General features: G+C 28.6%; 1 protein-coding gene across 1 annotated transcript in view; it reads left to right on the plus strand.

Annotated features, from left to right (window-relative positions):
* The window catches only part of LOC111632717 (S1 RNA-binding domain-containing protein 1-like), a 40,370-nt gene extending 17,022 nt beyond the window's left edge, over window positions 1-23,348 (plus strand). Inside the window, exons 7-19 of the mRNA XM_023377224.1 lie at window positions 211-367; window positions 2,755-2,963; window positions 3,030-3,187; window positions 7,232-7,325; window positions 7,447-7,554; window positions 10,192-10,283; window positions 14,119-14,201; window positions 19,351-19,457; window positions 19,528-19,713; window positions 22,524-22,670; window positions 22,736-22,821; window positions 22,890-22,988; window positions 23,062-23,348. Of these exons, the coding sequence (XP_023232992.1) occupies window positions 211-367; window positions 2,755-2,963; window positions 3,030-3,187; window positions 7,232-7,325; window positions 7,447-7,554; window positions 10,192-10,283; window positions 14,119-14,201; window positions 19,351-19,457; window positions 19,528-19,713; window positions 22,524-22,670; window positions 22,736-22,821; window positions 22,890-22,988; window positions 23,062-23,321 (1,786 nt within the window). The 3' untranslated portion in view covers window positions 23,322-23,348. The remainder of the gene's footprint in view (window positions 1-210; window positions 368-2,754; window positions 2,964-3,029; window positions 3,188-7,231; window positions 7,326-7,446; window positions 7,555-10,191; window positions 10,284-14,118; window positions 14,202-19,350; window positions 19,458-19,527; window positions 19,714-22,523; window positions 22,671-22,735; window positions 22,822-22,889; window positions 22,989-23,061) is intronic.

The raw sequence follows: 23,348 nt of genomic DNA on the forward strand, positions 1-23,348 counted from the left end.
TTAATATCATAGAAACAAGCAAAATATAAATAAATTACAAGAGCTGATTTCCCAATGTTTGTAATTTATTTATTCAAGATCAGAAGATATATCAGAAAATAATCTCTTTTAAAAACTTGTGCCACATGCTAATGAATTTGTGTTTAGCTTCATTTTAGTATAAAATAATAATTAATGCTATATTCTAATAGATGAAAATTTTATTTATAGATGTGAACCTTCAACTATTACTTTACATTCTACAAAGTCTGCAGCTGCTGAAAAAAATGATAAGAAAGCATTTGTGGAAGGGACAGAAACAAAAAATTATAAATTTGAAATTTATTTTGATTTTACTTGTTCAGCCAAAAATATTAAACCTCATCAAGTTTGTATAATATTAATTTCTACAATTTATAAATTAGTGTAAGTCTTTAAAGATAAAGGATTATTAAAAGGAGTATAGATATATAAGGTTCATGTTATTTAAATATACAAATCAATTGTAGTAAGGGAAAATAAGATAATTTTTATTTTGTCAGTCACAAAAAAATTATTTTTCATTTACATAGACACAAACTATTAATATTGATCAACTTGGAACAAATACTTTAACAATAATTATTTGCACATTAATGAAAATTTCCAGTAAGTTAATTGTTATATAACAACAATGTACTATATATGTAATGTTATTAAATGACATATTGATTACATAATATATGTAGTGTATAACAAATAATATTTCTGATTGTTAATACCAAACCTAGCTTTAGCATTTGGTAGAAATTGCAAGAACAAACTTCTTTTAATTAAATTAAATATGATAGCATGAAAGAATAAAATAATATATTTTTATTTTTCCATTGGGTCTTTAAAATATTTTTATTTTAAAGCTTGATAAAGTCTATTATAATTATTTTTTGACAAATATAAATCTTAATAACAAAATTTTATATGATAGAATATAATTTGTGTGTAAGTAATTAACAAGCATTTTTGTTTCATCAAGTTGTTTTGATTGATTAAAAAAAAAACTAGATAATGAAAATATTGGCTAAATATCATTTTACCTCTTCTTATGTTAGATGTTAAGAATAATTTTAAATAAATTGCAATAGTTAATTCTTATTTAAAATTATTGTTCCTATACATCAATTTTACTTATTTTCTATTTACACAAATTACATTAATACTAAACATCTTAGAATTATTGTAGAATTAGTTCTTTCTTCCTATGTTTCATTTACTCTGTTTTTGAATTTAATTGGATATTATATGTATTCAAAAATAAATGATTATAAACAATTTATTATTATTATCAATAGATAAAGTTTTATTTGAACTGTTATAGTTATATAAATTAAATTATATATTGTAAAAATATCATATTATTTAATATAATTCAAGCCATTATGACATAATATATGAGTGGTTTTTTTAAAGTAATATAAGTCCACTTTTTCTTGTCTTGAGATATTTAAGGATTTGTATTTTAAGGTATTTAAAATATTGTTAAAAGCTAATATGCCTTTTTTATTTTTTAAGTCTTAGACATATGCAATTTTATTATACAATCACTTTTATAAGTTTTGTCTAAGTAAAATAATGTTTTTATTAACTGAAAATGGATTTATATTAAATTAATTTTGAATTTGAATTAAAGTAGAATATTTTGAAATGTAGTTTTAAAACTTGAAAATAATAATATATTTTAAATGCTGATATTTGTTCATTTAATGTAAATATGTAAAGTATTAATAAATAGTTATGATAACTATTTTTGAGAATTTTGTCATAAAAAGTTTAAGAAAAAACTAATTGACATAATATATATTATCATTTTAGAGATAGGAAATATTAGTAATGTTTGCTCGTATTTTATTATTTATTTTGCTTCTGAATAAGTTTCTTGAAATATTTAAGATGGACAGGAATGTATACATAGAAAGCAATAAACTCTTCAGTCAAAACTTATTGTCATCATATTTAACTGATGTATTATGTCTAGAACTTTTATATAACATCAATAATGGAATTTCTTGATCAAAACTTACAATTGTTGCCCCAGTTATTATTCAATATTGGGAGAGAAGAAAACAAGATGTAATTTACAAATTCACTCAACTGAAAAACAGTATTACCACTTATTTGTGTATAAATCAGTATTACAAATGGTTTCTTAATTCATCTAACATAGTATACCAAAAATAAATTGTTGAAAGTGGACTTATATCACTTTCAAATAGAAAAAAGACTCATAAAGATATATATAATAAACATATTCTTTAAATAAAAATATTACATTTTATTTTATTTTGGAAAAAAAACAATACTTTTAAGTTTGATTTTTATATGAATTTTATTATATGAGAATAATATTACTATTCATATTTGGATATAATTTTCACGAGAAAAATTTATTTAGGCGTTTAATTTAGTATATGTATATAAGTTTCTAAAATACAATTTGAATAATTTTTAAGATAAACTAACTATAACTTACTACTACAATAATAATAAATAGTTTATAAAATTATGAAAATAATTTATGTCGGTAATTCTCTATTTGAAAATGGAAACTGTGTGACTTTTTCTTATAACATTGTAATTTTTTCAATTAGTTCTAAAAACAGATAATTAATTTTAAAAAGTTTTTCTTAATGTTTTTTAATGAAGTTTAAATAATAATAATAATATATAAAAATTATAATTGAGAACTAACTGAGAATAATTAACAACTGACTAAATAAATGTCTGATATATTTACTATAGGTCTTAGCTCTGAATAGAGGAGAGCATCTTAAAATATTGAGTGTCAAAGTTTCTGTTAACTCTTATGCTAAAAATGAAATTATAAAAATGATCAAAAGAAAGTTTTTATTTAAAACTAAAAGAGATAATGAAACATTTCAAATGATTAGCAATTGTATAGATGATTCATATAAACGTTTAATAGAAGCATACATCTGCAGACAGACAAGGTAATTTCTTTTTATTACTGTGTTATTCTTTGTAAATAAAATTAAAAAATTTTAATTTAAATACAGATCTGATCTTACAAAGAAAGCAGAAAAGGAATCAATTCTAGTGTTTTGTACAAATTTAAAACACCTTTTACTAACTCAACCAGTAAAAGGTAAAGTAGTGATGGGTATTGATCCTGGTTTTCGGCATGGATGCAAATTGGCTGTTGTATCTTCTAAAGGTAGGATAAATTTTAAAAAGTTATAACATTTTGCTTTGTTTAAAATTATTACTGGGATATTGCTTATGCTAATTGAATTCATAACTTTTTAAAATCTTAATAAAATTTTAAAACTAATAATAAAATATTTCAGTGAACATTTTAGTAATTAAAATAAGTTGTTTTAAAAAATATTAACATTTTAAGCAGACTTTATTAAGAAAAGGCCAAAATTTATCATTGAACAAGTATTAAATTATGTTTTCATATTTCTCTTATAAATGAATCAAAGTTTCTTTAGAGAGTTAATTCCCAAAATAAATTATTATAACATTGCACAATGTATCCTGTAAGTAACATAAGTAATAGAGTAGACATAACTCTTTGTCACTACAGTCTGCAAAGGAAAGGAAAATTAACAATATAAGATTGTAATTTATAAACTTTTCTATTAAATATAAATATAACATGTAGGAGACAGAGATTTTTTCCACTTAAACATTATAGTCCTAAATACAGAGTGGTAATAAAGTTATTTGACTGACTAACAGCAATATTGGGAGTGCAGAAAGCAAAGAATCCATCAAAATTTTTACAGGATAAGTGCTGGGTGATATGTGCACTTGCAGTTCATGAAAATAGGAGAACATGTTTTCCTATTTCCTATGGTTAACATAACTATAACTCAAAAATTTTCAATGCAAACACTGGAAATTCATGATGTCATGAGATTCTGTATGAAACATGAATGGCATAAGGCATTGAAATGGTGGGTGTAAAGCAAAAAACAACAGATATATCAGTGTTTGAAAAAATGGAAAACAGGCAAGCCAATACCCATGGCAGAAGACCCATACAGGCAGGGTTGACAAGAAGGGGCATGATAGGGTAAAATTCCCCAAGTCTAGATCTCACAAGGGCACTGATATCATCCTACAGTTTGTTCTTATATTCTAATTAATTAACTGAAGAAGGACAGTGTAAATTTTTCTCCCAAGTCCACAACATCTTTTGACATTCCTGCATACAGATTTGCAAGTGAGGCAGCAACATTGTAGCTGAAGCTTACTGTAACAAAAGTTGCAAGACATAAAAGCATATGTCAATCAGAATTCAGACAAAACATTCATTCTCCTGTTTTTGCATTTGTTATGCAGAAGAATGGGACTTGCAGAAGCAGCATGAACTTGTGAAGCTGTATTACATGAACAATAGCAATGTTGTGAGAGCATTACACCAATTTCATTAGATCTATAATGTACGTAGGAGTCCATGTTCAAGACAAGCTATTCACAATTTAATCAGCAAGTTCAAAAACAGAGGTTGCACATGTGACCAAAAACAAAGTGGCTGCCAATGGATGTTGCAGTTGTCATAGAGGTTTGGCAGGCCATTACTTAGGATGACAGGACAAGTGCCAGACATGTTGCAAATGACCCTTGTGCCACAAAACCCTAAATCCAACCAACCAAATCCATGAATTCTCTGGACCAATGAGAAACATTTTACCTTGATTGAGCAGCTAAACATGAAAAACTGTGTTTATTGGTCTGACACCAATCCTCGTGACTTGTTGCTGACATCATTGCGCAACGTAAAAGTGACTGTATGGATTGGAGTGACAGCTGATTTCCTCTTCAGTCCATGATGTTTTGAAAAACCCTCACCTACAAATTACCATGCACTGTCACAGCCACAAGCTATCCATCAATGCTGTTCATGCATGTGATCCCAGAGTTATGGCCACATAATGCTTTGAAGAATGTCATTTGGATGCAGAATGATGCCCCACAACATTTGGTCAGGAGTGTGAAACAACTGCTTCAAGATCATTTCAATGATTGCATCATCTATCATTTGCTTGGCCTCCATGCTCCCCTGATTTAACATCAATGGACTTCTGGCTATGGGGTTATCTGAAGTCCAGGATCTACCAAAATAATTCCTAAACACTTAGTGGCTTAAAGGAAGCATCATGATGGAATAACAGAGCTTCCTAGCTGATGTGTGTTGTGCTGCTATTGTCTCTGTCATTGGCCATATGCAGTGTGTCCTTGATAACAATGTTGGGCATATATGTAAAATATTATACAGTGATTTAGTAAATAAATATTGAACATTTGTAAGCTTTTGTCTGTAATTAAACTTTTTTTCCTCACCTTTACAGTTGTCTTTTGTTTCATTTTCTGCTTGTTTTCTGTTGCTTTCACTGTATTATTGTTACATGTTTCAAACACCAATATCTCTGTTGTTTTCATTCTTCACACACCATTTTAACACCTTATACTATTGTCTGTCACAGAATCTTGTCACGTCGTGAATTCCTGGTATTTGTATTGGAAATTTTCAAGTTATGGTTAATGTAGCCATAATTCAAATGTAATGTAACCATGACACATGATCTACCCCTATTTTCATATATCGCAAATGCGTGTCACCCTGTACTTATCCTGCAAACATTTTGATGGATTCTTTGCTTTCTGAGATTCCATTAGTTAGTCAATTTATTTTATGACCACTTGTGTATTTAAACAGTAATATATTGTCTATAAAGGTATAAACATTCAGCTACAATAATTCTGCTAGAAAAGAAATATAATTAGAAATTTAATATACAGGTTGATGCAAAAGTAAGTATAAAGTTGAGAATCTGAGAAATACACATGTTCGGTGTTCATTATTATTATTTTTATTATCTTTTATTAATTTGTATTCCTTATTTGTAATTTAATTTGTACATAAAAATAAATATTTTTTCTTCCTATTTTCTCCCTGTATGTTTTTTTTCCCATAATAACAACTGTATACCTACTTTTGCACCCCCCCTCTGTATATATTAGAGAGTTTGCAGCTGAAGTTCAAACATTAAACTTGTGCGACAAGCAGAAATACACATTTGACATTTGAACTCAAAGTAAAACACCTGCCACACATTCACATCATGCACTGACTCATGGGATATTGTTGAAAAATGGCAGAAACGTTTAACAACAATGAACATTACTAGTGAAGGTAAATAAACAAATTAAACTATTTTAAAATATTTATAGCATGTTTAATAACACTAAATAATTATTTTTGGCTTTAATAATTAGTGTTACGTCACCTACCATACGATAATATAATAGTAGGACAATGTGTTTTACCTGTTCTTACGACATACTTTTGTTGAGGGAAGTAGTGGCTTATGTAAATTTGAAAGCAGCTAGGGAAATTATTTTTAGAAAATTTATGAACATATTACACTGTTGATGGTGAAAGATGCTGTGAAAGAACAAACTACTACTACTACAGAATTATGATAAACTATTATGAACACAAATATATGTAAATTCTATAGGCACTTTACATCACTTGCAAAAAAATTGAATACTTAAATAATTTCAGGATTAAAATTGTCTGTTTCTTTACAATATTATTCATAAATGCTTAATCATTATTTTAATAAAATACATCATAATTTTAACCCATCCCAAACACAAAAAAAAAATGAAGAAGTTTAAGCTGAACTTCTGTTCATTGTGCTAGACGTAGCAAACACCATTGTCAACCTTCTAGACTTGCCAGATGGCAGCGCTCGACATCCAACGTTCACGTTTTCATGATGAAAACATTGGCCATAACCTCTCTTTTATCCAAATAGAATATTAGGATTTTGTGAAATATTCAAATAGTTATCAATAACAACTTTAAGAATCTCTTTAAATACAGTAGAGCATTGATTATCCAAAACAATTTGGAACTGGAGTTGTTCAGATAACTGATCATTTACAAAAAAAATATATTAAACACAAAACTGTACTGTATATATTTTGAATCATACATCTTACAAATTCATACCTTACATAAAGTACATTAAAGTAGGCCTATAGTTCAGGTTGGCAGGGAGCACTCTCTGTGCTGCAACACCACAGCACTAGTGAAAATTTGAATTTGCCAATTGGAACACTTTTGGTTAACCAATGTTTTAGTTGATCGGTATTTGGATAATCGATGCTCTACTGTAATTACTTTATGGTTTGTAAACACATAAATAATGTACATTATTTCAATTTTTCTTTACAGGAACTGTATTGGAAACAAGTGTCATTTATCCTTTTGATGCAAATAAGTCCAATGTTGCAAGAAATATTCTTAAACAACTGATTGAAAAACATGGGTATATTAGTTATAAAAAGAATTTATAGTATTTAATTTGAATCATAAGTATTGCTTTAACTTTTATTATTTATTTTAAAAATTAGAAGCTGCATTATAATGAATTATAAATAATTTTACAGTTGTGAAATTCTTGCTATTGGAAATGGTACTGCTTGCAGAGATACGGAAAATTTTTTGTCTGGTCTTATATCAAAAAATGCTTTTCATCCACTTCAGATAAAATACTGGTAATAATTTAAATAGTTTTCTTCTAGGTAAAGTCAATAATACTTTAATTGCTTTAATAAGAAAATTATTTTAATTTCTATCTTTTATTTTTAAGTAAATTACCATATTTAATTTCATAATTTCATTATTTTCATTCATTTCATAATTCATTAATTTCATAATTTCATATTCTAAATCCCACAGGCAAGTTTGAGACAACATGCATGCTTGCTTGAATAAAAAAAATCAAATAACAGAGTTTACACTTAAAAATTGTGAAAATTTGTACTGAAGATTTCCCAAACCATGTTAGAACAAAACCAGAAGTCATGTTGTGTGATGGGAATATCCCCAACTTTCAAACCATGTTGTAAAAGTACTATGTTATACGAGAAATATCTGTATTTGAATACTTAACACAAGTTCTCTGGAACAACAAAAACTTTTTAAGATCAAATAGTTCTCAATTCTTGCATTCAAATATGCCTACCTTTAGTTATCACTTTGAATTAAGCCTAGTAATAAAATTGTTTTATATATATGTAAAAGTGACTCTACTATAAAAAGTGAACGTAATTGTCTGGTGCAATATAAAGATAAAAAACAAGGAATAAAATACTAAATTCTTGTTCAAAATGGAAACCTGCAAAAACAGAAAAAATAACTCTGGTTTACACATATTTTACTGTATTTACTTTCACATTTACACTCAATTTTAAAGAAATTTTACATTCACAACAATATTCTAAATTATACCTGTTATAAATCATAATTCTTAATTGTAATAATACTAAAAAAAGAACTTGCATTATTAATATCATAGAAAAAATTAGTTTATTTCTATAATTTAAAATAATGTAATTACATCAATGTAACTTCTTATTTATTCTCTGATAAGAAGCTTCAAGACAAATTACAAACATTATAAAACATACTGTTTTCACAATTCTACTGTTTATGTATTACTACTGCTTTATTGTTAGTTTATATATTTGGATTCTATTTTGGGAAGGCATCCTTATCACCAAAAAGTATAAGCATAAAATTTTGAAAAATGAATTTTTAAAAATGGAAAATAAATTACAAAAGTAAATAATAAAATAATAAAGAAAAGTAATATTTCTTTTATTATTTCACAGACAACTTGATAATGATACAATGACAATTTGAAGTTAGAAGATGAGATAAATTAGAACAAGATATTTATAGAATATTAAATATTTAAGCATAAAATTTTTGAATAATAATTATCCAACAAATACTAATAGATAATTTATATTTCCATATACATTTTCTTATTATAAACATGGTATATATTACTTACACATATTTAATATTTTTATAAGTTTGCTTACTGTTATGTAATGTGATGTACAGTAGAGCCTCGATTATCCGACCCCCGATTAACCGACCGTCCTAGTTGGCAAATTTCAAATGTCCGCTAGTGATGTAGCGCTACAATATTTGGCTATGTCTTGGCTACTTTAATATTATTTTTACGTGTTTTAGCTGGCAACACTCATTTGACCATGAAAGGGAGCCAGTATTTAAACGAGGCTTAATTTTCTAATTTTTAATGATACAATAGCGACGATTATTATTTTAAAAAATTTTTGTTAGGCTTAACATTGATGAAAATTCAATGCAAAGTAGATTAATAGTGATATACTAATTACATGGGATATAATAATATACTACACTAATAATGGATTTTTTCATACTTTTCGGTTATCCGACTTTTCAATTATCCGACCAACCCCAGTCCCCAATTGAGTCGGATAATCGAGGCTCTACTGTATATAGATTTTAAGAGTAACTTAAACTTGAACAGGGATACATTCATAAAGTCAAAGGAATTAAAACAAATATTTACTTAGCCAGTCATAAAGAACCAGTAACAGTGATAACTATAGTATTTTAACTATAAATAATATAAAATATTGTTTCAATAGCCCTAGGGATGTGGCTTTCACACATTTGTTATAAGTGATATGTAACGCCTGTTGTGACAAGGTTTCCACCCCTATTATATATCAATATTTTATTATTAATTATGCCTTTTCTCACTGTACAAAGATTGCTGCATGTAGAGAAGAATGGAATTTTGTTCTAAGCATTCTGTGAACCTCAAACTTTCTATAGGAGTGTATCTTATTTAGGTCACTTTCTAATTAGCAATAAATTTTATTTCAGTTGATTAATAGAAAGATTATAAAAATAGTTTTATACAAATGACTTCACATGCTTTCTTTAGGAGTACAGAAAACATCAAACACATTCACAAAATTCTGATAACTCAAAAACTTTCAATAGTTACAAACACTTGAGACTTAAAAGTTTAAATGCTATGGCATTGTGGCATATCAAGATAAAATTTGCTTACCAGCCAGAAAAAAACAGTATGACAATAACCAAAAGGTAGTTTTATACATCTTAAATATTAATGAATATTATATAAACATATCTAAATTATTTTGAACAATGTTTAGAAAATATTTATTATTAATTTCATGATTTTAAAAATTACTTAAAGCAATTTGAGTTTAGTTTAAATGCTACGATTTAATCTTATAATTTTTTATCATCATATTTTTTATGTATGAATTATTCTATAAAAATGAATTTAATTTATTTGCAAATTTTTGTGCATTTTTCAGTATAGTGAATGAACATGGAGTTTCAATTTATAGTGTTACAAAAGAAGCTGCTGCAGAACTACCGGGAATGGATCCAAATGTTCGAAGTGCAGGTGAATTAATAAACATTTTCTTTAATTTTTAACATGTCAATTGTTAGAAAATAATTTCTCATTTAGCTGTGATAAGTACACTAGACCCCCCTATAATTACGGTCCCTATAATTACGATTCCTATAAAACTGCGAAAAAATTGCAACGGTATCCATAAAAACCCATAAAAAACTCCTATAATTACGTAAAACATAATTATAAGAGCCGAACTACTTTCCCGCCATCCGTAGCGCCTCGCTACGGAGAGATTACTATCATGGTAAAGTCAATAATACTTTAATTGCTTTAATAAGAAAATTATTTTAATTTCTATCTTTTATTTTTAAGTAAATTACCATATTTAATTTCATAATTTCATTATTTTCATTCATTTCATAATTCATTAATTTCATAATTTCATATTCTAAATCCCACAGGCAAGTTTGAGACAACATGCATGCTTGCTTGAATAAAAAAAATCAAATAACAGAGTTTACACTTAAAAATTGTGAAAATTTGTACTGAAGATTTCCCAAACCATGTTAGAACAAAACCAGAAGTCATGTTGTGTGATGGGAATATCCCCAACTTTCAAACCATGTTGTAAAAGTACTATGTTATACGAGAAATATCTGTATTTGAATACTTAACACAAGTTCTCTGGAACAACAAAAACTTTTTAAGATCAAATAGTTCTCAATTCTTGCATTCAAATATGCCTACCTTTAGTTATCACTTTGAATTAAGCCTAGTAATAAAATTGTTTTATATATATGTAAAAGTGACTCTACTATAAAAAGTGAACGTAATTGTCTGGTGCAATATAAAGATAAAAAACAAGGAATAAAATACTAAATTCTTGTTCAAAATGGAAACCTGCAAAAACAGAAAAAATAACTCTGGTTTACACATATTTTACTGTATTTACTTTCACATTTACACTCAATTTTAAAGAAATTTTACATTCACAACAATATTCTAAATTATACCTGTTATAAATCATAATTCTTAATTGTAATAATACTAAAAAAAGAACTTGCATTATTAATATCATAGAAAAAATTAGTTTATTTCTATAATTTAAAATAATGTAATTACATCAATGTAACTTCTTATTTATTCTCTGATAAGAAGCTTCAAGACAAATTACAAACATTATAAAACATACTGTTTTCACAATTCTACTGTTTATGTATTACTACTGCTTTATTGTTAGTTTATATATTTGGATTCTATTTTGGGAAGGCATCCTTATCACCAAAAAGTATAAGCATAAAATTTTGAAAAATGAATTTTTAAAAATGGAAAATAAATTACAAAAGTAAATAATAAAATAATAAAGAAAAGTAATATTTCTTTTATTATTTCACAGACAACTTGATAATGATACAATGACAATTTGAAGTTAGAAGATGAGATAAATTAGAACAAGATATTTATAGAATATTAAATATTTAAGCATAAAATTTTTGAATAATAATTATCCAACAAATACTAATAGATAATTTATATTTCCATATACATTTTCTTATTATAAACATGGTATATATTACTTACACATATTTAATATTTTTATAAGTTTGCTTACTGTTATGTAATGTGATGTACAGTAGAGCCTCGATTATCCGACCCCCGATTAACCGACCGTCCTAGTTGGCAAATTTCAAATGTCCNCGGTGTCATGCTTGTGCTCACACAGCATTTTGTGAAGGGAGCGTTTGGTTGAGCCCACATAAACCAAACTGCTGTTAAATCTATCATCCCAAAGGGGATAGCATATACCCCCGGTGCATATTTTAAGTCAATTGCATCTTTCCCGTTGCGAAGCAAGTTGTAAACTGATCTGAATTAGTCCATTAAATCAAGGTTTTACTGTAGTACGTTTTTAAAAATATTTCTGTAATTAGGAAAGCAGATCAGTCTTTACACTTTTTTCAACTGAAATGGAATTAAACCAGGAACACACATATGTAAAATACATCATAAATGCAAATTAAAACAGAAAGCATATTTTTTGAAGTTTCTGTCAAAATCAAACATGAAATCAAGTAGAGCAAGTTTACAGCACTTTACAGACTGAAAAATTTTCTGTCTAAATTTTCATGTCAATAAAGAATTTCAATAGAAGTCTCTCTCAATGATGATCATGCTAGTCAGATAACAAATTAAAAGCAGAAATGTAACATATAACTTTCCATTCACATATCACACAGGGTAGAAATTGTATGAAGGTCATTCTAAAAGTGAAGAACATTTGTTTCTCTAGATATTTTTATTTAAGATAATGAAACAAAACTTACTTTACAACACATATGATATATTAGCTATTTTTCTATAGTTGCCATACAAATTTAAACATTTGTCATAGTGTATCACCAGCTTTTTTATGCCTTCTGCACACTCAGTTACTGCCAAGTTCTTGAATCAGTCATTAACAGCTTCTTTCAGTTTGTTATCACTTCCATAGTGATTCTCAGCCAAAAATCCTTCAATTTTGGGAAAAGATGGTAATCAATTGGAGCCAAGTCTGGGCTATAAGGAATATGTTCAAAAACTTCCCACTTAAACTGCTGAAGCAAATTCTTCATTAACGCAGCAGCATGCGAACGTGTGTTATCCTGAAGAAGCACAATTCCTCTGGACAACAATCCCCACCATTTGTTTTGAATGGTGTGGCGTAATCATTGAAGGGTCTGACAAGAGGCCACTGCATTTATGGTCTCCCCTCTAGGCATGTAATTGACAAGTAGGATGCCTTTTTGATTCCAAAACACTGTAGACATAACCTTTTTGTTGCTCAGAATTTGTTTGGCTTTTTTTGGTCTTGTTGGGGATCTGGAATGATGCCATTCCATTGACTAGCACTTTGTTTCTGGAGTTTTATGCAAAATCCAGGTCTCATCACCAATAACAATGTGGTTCAAAAACTCCTTGTCATCCTTGTGTACTGACTGAGAAAAGTCAGTGCAGCTCCCATCCAATTTTGTTTGTGTTCATCCATCAAAAGTTGAGGAACCCACCTGGCGCACACTTTTCTGTAGCCCAAACACCACTAACAATGTCATAAAGAACTGTTCTTGAAATTTCAGGAAAGAATGAACTGAGTCCATCTATAGTGATCCTGTTGAATTTTTTCCTTGATCCTTGATTTGAGTTAGTCAGTCACAACTGAAAGTAGGCCTGAGCATTCTTTATCGTGAATATTCGTTCATCCACCATTAAACATGATGCACCATTTTCAAACTGAAGCTTTATTCATCACATTACCGTAAACCTTGGTTATCTGTCTGTAAATTTCAATAGGGCGGACTTTTTTCGCATTCAAAAAGCGTATTATACTACAAACCTCATTCTTGGCAGGATTAAGTTATAATTTTGTCAGACATTTCAAAGTTACACTATAAACACTAAACAATCATTGCGGCTATCTGTTAACATTAGACTGGCACAAAAAAATGGGAAGGTCCATGATGTGGTGGTGGAGGATGGTAGGAGAACTGCACGGCTCATCAGATCAAAACATTCTTTTCTTTTAGAATGACTCCTGTATCATGAATATTTATCTATATAAGGATAGCTATTGTCATCTTAAAAAATTTCAATGCTTTATTTTCACAATACACATGAAACATGAATCTCTAAATAACTTCAAAATTTTACTTCTTTAATATAATCCTTCTAGTTATTAATTTAAAAGTACTTTATACAAAAATTATAGAATAAAAATTAAGAAATAAATAAATAATTAACTTAATCAATAAATATTTTAAAATTAAAATAACTACCTAAAATAAATTTTGTGATACTAGAGTTTAAATTAATTTTTATTATTAAATTAATATATTTCAAATATTAGTGTCAATTGCACGTCGACTTCAAGATCCTTTATTGGAGTACATCAAAGTTGAACCAAAACATCTTGGTATTGGAATGTATCAGGTAAGAATATACCAGATTTAAATTAAACAGAGAGAAGACTTGTGAAAAATAACACAAAAAATTGGCAAAGTCATGAGCCAGCATTGCCTGGCTGACTAGCCACATATGACCAATTCCCAACTAAGGTCAGTTCAGTATTATTATTTAAATTAAATGTTTTAATAATTGGAAATGTCTTACACTATGTGATAGAGAATTTCATAATAGAAAGTTACATAAACTGCATTAAAGGCTATCAAAAATTAAAGTGACAATTTATGCAAAATTAGCTGTGATTACAACGATATAAACTTTTAATATGTAACAAGTAAGAGTTGTCATAAACAAAAAGTTATTTCAGGAAAGACTTTAAGATATTCAGAAATGCTCAAAAGTAAGTCTCATAATATATTGAAGGCATGTATCTTAAGATCAGATTATCTTGCAGTTCTATTTCTATAGAATTGCAAAATAATTCAAAAAGAAAATAATTAGATTTTGATCTTATAAAGTAAGGATTCTTTTTCAGCCTATTATTTATTTAACATTTGAAGCTGTAAAATAAATATAGGTATTCCTTGAATAGCATGATTAATTAATCCCTTGATGCTGCCACAAAGGATTAATTAATTAAATATCAAAATTACATTAATAAAATACTGTACCTTCGTATTCGACCAAACAATCACAACCCCCTAGAACAAATTTTCAGTTAATAACAAATATTTTTATTTTTATTTTGTCATTCATAAGAAAAGTTTTCTATGATAAAAATGAGTAACTAATTCAAAAAGTAAAAATGAAACCTTAGAGCTTCGTCAGTCAAAATTATACTCAATCCAGTTTGGTTTTTTCACTTAATGCATGTGGAACACAATTATTGTCAATGATACACTAAGATTTGTTCACGTTCACTAGTTGTTACTCACTGATTTTTAACAATTTCTTCCTGAAATTTCTTTGTCAACAGCTTTTGGGCATCTCATATGTTTTGTATCCTTTAGTTCAAAATTTCCTGAACAAAATTTTCAAACCACATTTGTACGTTTAGGAGCATCTTTCCCATACACTACAAGTATTTTTTTAAATGTTTGTATAGCATTATATTCTTTATGAAACTTAAAAGCATATATAATATACATAATAATAAATACTTATTTTATCTGCAGATATTTTGATTTGATTTCACACACAGAAAATGTGAAGTAAAGTTTTACAATTATCTTCTAAACAAAGAATACAATATCACATTAGCAATAATGTGTTAAAATTCACAACTGTCATAATTAAACTACATATCTATATTGGAAATCACCCTCAGAACAAAAATATAAAATTTACCAACACCATATTTTCTGAGAAAACATATTTATGTTAAGTAAACATGGCTGCTAAAGCTGCATTAATTAAAACCTCTGCAATGTATTTAAAGGGATTGGTTAACGCACAATTAATTTTTCATATTAATCAAATCCTGCATTAAGCAAGGGATACCTGTCAGTTATTTGACCTACTTTCCAGACTCACTCAATAACATATTTAGACAGTATTTTAATTTCAGTGGAAGCTATCACATTGATTTGTTTGTCACAAAGTTTAGATAAAAATGGATATTGTTCATTTGATAAAAATGTTGTAAACCAGATGAATCAACAAAATTATTTATCTTAACAATTACAAAGGGAAAGAGTAATATGAGATCAGACTAAACCTTTAGAACTATAATTTATTTTGAATACGAATTTATTATAGATTTTCTAAATGTAGATTTATTTATATTTTAAATCTTATTGGCAACAAAATTAAATGTCTAAATTAAAAAGGTTTGTCATAAAATGATGAACAACAGTTGTTGACAGCCTTAAGATTTTATGCTACTGGAAGCTTTCAGAGGATAACTGGTGACTTTATTGGAGTTTTTTTTTGACATCACAAATAAATAACCTGATTGATTGAATATCTAAAAGAGGAAACTAATAGTGAAAAGAGTAATAGCCATTGTTTTGTCAAGGTTCATTTAGAAATGGATGATCATTGTCTTTGCAATGCATTTCAAACCACAGTGCAGCAAGCCAATATCTGTCATTTGGCTGTTAATTATTGTTTAATGTAAACTTTGTCTCTGCAATTGACCAATGAAGTTTTCCAGGTTTTCTTTGTGTTTCAGTTTCCCTTAGAAAGTCCTTCCAGGAGGCAATTTCCCTTCGCAGATTGTCCACGTGTCATGTTGCTATATGCAAACAAACAATGCTGACCAAGTACCTTAAAATTATTACCTCAGTATTCTATAACTCATTGTGTTTAGAATTTTCAAAATTATGTATTTCTTGTTTGGAATTGTGTGTAAGCAAATATCAAGCATGCCTAACATTTGCTTACACACAATGATAGTTTCTAATAGGTCACATCAGAGAAAAAACAGGATGGTTGTTTCTCTGAAATGTCTGTCATTTGAGCTGTTCTGACTTAACTATGAGGAAGTGTTGGGGCACTGAATACATAAGGAAACATACATGGCAGGCTAGTTCTGGATGTCCATGACAGACCACCAGAAGAGATGCTCATGAGACAAGCATCAGTTGCAACAGTACCTTTGTCCACCATCTAGAGATACGTAGAAGCTTCATCACAGAATCCTCTCTCTTCCTGGACCATTGGCAGGTAACTAACACAGGCACATTATTTTGCATGCATAACAACCACAATGCATCCTGCCATTTTCATTGGCCTTGTTTGTAGTGATGACATTACAGAGAAGCAGAAACCATTACAGACTGGCAGCATATTGTCTTTATTGATGAATCCTGGTTATGTTTGGGAATGTATGGCCACAGTGTTACAATGTGAAGAACCACTGATGAGCATTTCAATCTTGCCATTACTGTTAAATAGCATACTGTCTGCTTTGTTGGACTGGTATGAGAAATCATCTCACATGACAGTTGATCACCTCTAGTAGTATTAGTAGTAAGTTTGGGAATCATTTGCTCTCATGTCACTTTTCTTGGTAGAACTGTAAGCAGCCATTTTCCAGCAAGATAATGCTTGGCAGCACAGAACTAGGGTTTCCCTGGATAGATCCTGTTTTGGCCTTCTTAGTCTCCAGATTTGTTGCCTGTTGAGCATTTGTGAGACCAGATGGTATGCTGCTTTTGGCAATCTACAACTGTGAGGGATCTGGCATATATATAGGCATATCTGTCACAGGATAGCATATAGTGCCTGTATGTCTCCATGTATGACTGTATTATCTCACCTACATGTACTCGGGCAAGAGAAGTATACTGTTTTTTTCCACAGGAAATTGTTTGCTATGATATTGTAATCACTTATTACTGTTGTCATTACATTCAGACTATTAAAGTTTTATTCAATTCCAATGTCTTCCCCTTAGTGCATAACTTCTTTATCAATGAATGTATTTAGATAATCAAACTACTTAAAGAGTGGGTAAAGCTACAATTTTAAGTGTAAATGAGCAGTTATTTATTGTGCCATCATCACAATGCTGGGTTGCAATTTTTATTCATATTTTTAATTTATTTAATTTAAAATTTGTGCTCTCCACCTCAAATTAGTAGTGGCTTGCTTCTAAACATCGTACTTTCCTTCAACAATAGAATTGTGCTGGTCATCTATGTGACACCTTTTGGGGGAAAATTTTTGAATTGAAATAACATGACTTCCAGTTTGTATTGGATGTTTGTATATAGTTAATTGAGGCCTCCTGCTCCTAACGTTTCCATATCTGATCTCATCATTCATCTATCTAACTCCATTATTGAGTTTAAGGAAAGACAGACAGATGGATGACAATAGGGATTTATAGGACTACAATTTTTTTTTCAAATTGTAGTCCAATTAAGATGTAAACAAGTAACAAGACTATGGCTTTGGAACAAGAATATGTCTCAGAGACTCACTACTAAGCAGGATCACTTTGATGCTCACGGCGGGTCTCATTCTCATTCTCCAATCTTCTTTGGTATCAGTTTTGAGTGCAATTGTTCAAACTTCGCCGGCCATGACCACGATGTAGTCCATGATGCATTTTCAGTGAAATTAACCTATCCAATGTTGAAATTTCTCTCCATTACATGTCACCTCAGGTTGAATTTTTGTCGATGGCTAATGAAAATTTCCCATTTTTGAAAAGAATAATTATCACTATTGTATTGTCCAAAATTATTTTTCTATTTTGCACAAACAAAATAAATATATTAATAAATGTAAAAACAAAAAAAAATTGTAACAATCCACAAAACCTTTTTATAACAGTGTTGTGTCCTATAACAATCTTCACAAACGTTTTCGACCTCCACCGAGGTCTACTTCAGGTGGTGACTAGACGTTCGTGAAGATTGTTATAGGACACAACACTGTTATAAAAAGGTTTTGTGGATTGTTGTTACTCAATGCAGTGTTAGGATTAGTAGTCGTTTTGTGTTAAAAAAATTATATTTCAGAAGTTAGTTTTAATATAAAATTATAACGACTAGTGCTGTCTAGTTTCAAAAACGTTTCAATGCTGAAATGAGATATCTCAAGTCAACTGGTCAAGATCAGCAGGTCACGACCAGAGATATGTTGGGAATAACATGGGACAGGTAAATGGGTTTTTTTTCAGATTTGTTTGTCAAAATTCGATTTTGCAACATTAGCATTTCCAAGGAGCAACGCATGCACAAATCTCACACACTCACCTGTTTGTAGAAAGATGTCACCATTTTGTATTTTATTTTGACTCATTTCTCGGTTCCCTGGTTTGGAATGTATGGCCACAGTGTTACAAGTCTGGTTTTTTCTATGTGCGTATTATTTGGGCACCAAATTCTGTGCCAATTATCAACTCTTGACATGTACTCCTTCATACCTCTGAGGCATGAAGCTGTAACAGCACTGCAATTTTATAAACAAGACATAGTCTTGTCAATTATATTTAATAAAATGGTGATGATAATGCTTAGTGATCTATGTCACCAGATACTTTTTCCTAAAAATAAACAGAATATTGTAGCCCTAAGGACTAATCAGTATGTTGCAGAATGTGGAGAACAATCTTGCATATAAAATTAAAAATTTTTAATAAAGTGATATGTTATCTTGCTTTACAAGTTAATTGCAGATGTATTTGGAATTTAATAATCCAACAAACTAATTTATGTTGTAGCATGACATCCCAGAAAAAATGTTGAAAAATGCACTTAATGAAGTTGTCATTGAATGTACTAGTTTTGTTGGCATTGATTTAAATGTTTGTACAGAACAAATTTTAAGGTATGACATTAATATTTCTTTTAAACTTTTTTGAAATATAATTCATCTGATTCTATCTTTTTTTCTTTAGTAAAATTGCTGGATTAACTCCTGCTAAAGCAAAAAATATCATCAAATGGAGGACAGAAAATGGACCGTTTCAGAATCGGCTACAACTAAACTGTGTTAGAGGCCTTGGCCCCAAATCATTTGAACAGTGTGCTGGATTTGTTAAAATATTACCTGAGACTTGTATGATAGACCATTCTAATGATATGTGAGTGTATATAACTTACATTTTAATATATATATTTTATAATTTAATTATAATTTAAGTTTTACATTTCTAACATATATGACAAATATGTTAGAAATATAATAATATAATGCAACAAATCTGAGTCCTGCAGGCCTTGATTCATTTCCAAATTATTAGAGATCAATTGGGATTGAACAGAAATTTTTGGCAAGAACATGGTCCTAATATTTTGTCAGCAGTCAACCTGATTGAATAGTTGCAATAAATTTAAGTTACAGTAGAGTCTGCTAATTGTAATCACATTGAGATTACCTATACTGTTAACAATAAACAGGAGTAAATAAATAAGGCTAGAAGTAACGGAAATTCTGGTTTTATTAATTATGACATTAAAAGGACATGTTAAAGCAATTAAAAATTACACAATGTATATATTTATTAATTGTAGTTATTATTAATTAATTAATAGTAATTAATCCAGCTTTGTTTTGACTGCTGCTTTTTTGCTGTACTGTGTTTGCCAACAATAGTTATTATTAATTAATTAAGATAGTTTTGGAGGAAAAAAACAAAATAGATTGTTATTACAATAATAATAATAATAAGGTTAGATCGGGGATGCCTCTTTGGGGAGACGGAAGGGTTCATGATTGCCATACAGGATCAGGTCATAAACACTAAAAACTACAGAAAATACATACTCAAAGATACAACACTCACAAATGACACATGGTAGATTGTTATTACAATAATAATAATAATAAGGTTAGATCGGGGATGCCTCTTTGGGGAGACGGAAGGGTTCATGATTGCCAGGATCAGGTCATAAACACTAAAAACTACAGAAAACACATACTCAAAGATACAACACTCACAAATGACACATGCAGAAAATGTCAGTNTATTAATTAATTAATAGTAATTAATCCAGCTTTGTTTTGACTGCTGCTTTTTTGCTGTACTGTGTTTGCCAACAATTTAAATTATTGCTGTAATTGAATGCCAACAATTTAAATTATTTCACTATAAGCAATTAATGATTAACATTTAAAGCACTGATTAAGACGACAATAATTGTGTATTGTTAGTTATATGTTGAGGTTGATAACACCAATGAAAACTTTTTGTTACTATAACTAAACTCTGATAACAATAAGAAAATTTCTAACTTATATGTTTTAAAATGTGCCAATTCTAATAATAATAAATAACTGATAACAATATTTGTAATTACAATAACTAAATTCTACTATATTTATATAATAGGAAAATTAAAAACAATGTTTTTTATACTATCTTTCATAAAATAAACAACAATATAAATTTTGAATTTTACATTGGTTTCTATGAAACTTAAATAATTTCAAATTATGTCATAGACAAAATTTATAAAGCCAAATCATCAAAACTTGAAAATTATCAGAATAATATTAATAGTGATATAAAATAAAACAAAGTGTGAATTACCATTAAAGAAAACAAATGTTCTCAGACAATGATTCTCATACATTTAATTTTGTGTTGTCTTTGTAATAACTTTTCTCTCTGTAGTCAAAACATTTTATCTGCATTTGTGTCTGACATTAATTCTAGTTGATTTTGTAGTTGTTTAAGTCATGATGATTACACTTTGTGACATTTTAGAATATGTGGGTGATCGAAAAAGATGTCTTATAGAAAGAGAGGAAATGCCAAAACTGATAACTTCATATCTATCCACTTCTTTCTCAGCAAATAATTCAATTTCAGTTTCACTAACAACTAATTTTGCTGAGCTTATAATTCTTTTATTTTTACAAACGTTTTCAACCTATCTGATATGGCCATCGTCAGGTTTAATATTATAAATGTTCCAAAATGGAACATATTTTCGAATATTTTGCTTATTTAAAATTCAAAAAGTAATTTAACTTTAAAATAAATTGAAAGAAGNCTTAAAATTCTTTTATTTTTACAAACGTTTTTAACCTATCTAATATAGACCATCGTCAGGTTTAATATTATAAACGTTCCAAAATGGAACGTACCGTTTTTGAATATTTTACATATTTAAAATTCAAAAAAATAATTTAACTTTAAAATAAATTGAAAGGAGTGTGTATATTAAATAAATAAAATAAATAAATAAATAAAACATAGAAAACAAAGCTAATTAGAAAGAAACATGATTTAAGGGTTTTTTAAACCCCATTCTTTTTTCTATTATATATTTCCATGCTGTTGGAAGCATTAACATCCCTAGCATTTAGGCAATGGTTTTTCATTTTACTTTTATAAATGTCCACCTTTTCCATCTCCAGCGCAATGGATGGAGAGTGCACCGTTTTATTTTAATGACTTTCGCCTTTTCTCATTTTACAATCGCTCCTTCAGTCTGTGCCATAATCACTAATATCATGTTGTTGTGTCCTTTGTCAATGTTGTATCTATGCTCTTGCAGATGTACTGCTAGGTTTCTTCAAGTCACACCCACATAATCTTTTTCAATTCCAAACTGTTGATTTTCAAATGGTATTTTATATACCCAAGCTTTCTATTCCTTTCTTACATTGTCTTTATCGTTCCATAGCAAGCTATAGATATTGGGTGACTTTTTCTTATAAAAACTCAAGAATGGTCTATAAAAGAGATCATTCTCAAGTTTTTTATACAGATCACAGACTATATACCCAAGCAGCCGCCATTACGTAGTTTGTGCTAATACTGCTAGGTGTCAGTTCTATTGTTGGCACAAGCAAATTTTACTGCATTAAATTTTATATTAAAAATACTTAATGTGATTAATATTTATTTTTTCTTTATAACATTGAATATCTTTTATTTTTTAGAGAAATAATAGAAATTGAAACAGATACAAGAAAGAGAAAATCAGCCAGTAAAACAACAAAATCAAGAAAAAAAATGAAATTATCAATAGAAATAAATCCTCTTGATATGACAGTTATACATCCAGAATCTTATGATACTGCTGAGAGGTAGTTTTTAGAAATTAAATAATGTATTTTCCAATGTGTACTATACTTACAAATATTCAACTTAGATTTTTAAAGAAAATAAATGCAAATGCAGCCGATATTGGAAAATCCAAACTGATAGAGAAAATAAAAGAACTAATGAACAATACAAGTAAGTATAATTTCATTTTTGTATTCTGTGGATAATTAATTCAGAAATTAATTCCATGAGAATTTTAGATATAGAACAGTTATCAAACGAATTTAGTGTATGTTCTCCTACTATGCAATTGATTGTTGATGCATTATCACAACTTTTGGAATATGATATTAGATCTGGTAAGAGAATTCAGTTTCAAATTCTTGCATAAACTAATAAGATATTAATAATTTAAAATTTTTTGTAATATAGGATATGATAAACCAATGTTCAAAAGTGGAGTTATGTCCATCAATGATATTACTTGTGGAGAAGTTTTAACAGGAAAAGTCATCAATGTAACTCATTTTGGTGCCTTTGTAGATATTGGACTGGAAATAAGTGGACTTGTGCATGTGTCTAAAATGGGTGGGAAAAAACTTTCATTAGGAAACCAAATTAAAGTTAAAGTGATTAGTGTTGATTTGAAAAAACGGAGAATTGGCTTACAATTTATTGAACAGTTACAATAAAAGATGCTTATCTTTAATATATAAAAA

The sequence above is a fragment of the Centruroides sculpturatus genome, unplaced genomic scaffold (genome assembly GCF_000671375.1).
Source record: "Centruroides sculpturatus isolate CEXI.00-Female unplaced genomic scaffold, Cexi_2.0 scaffold839, whole genome shotgun sequence".
In the NCBI taxonomy this organism is placed as follows: Eukaryota; Metazoa; Arthropoda; class Arachnida; order Scorpiones; family Buthidae; genus Centruroides; species Centruroides sculpturatus.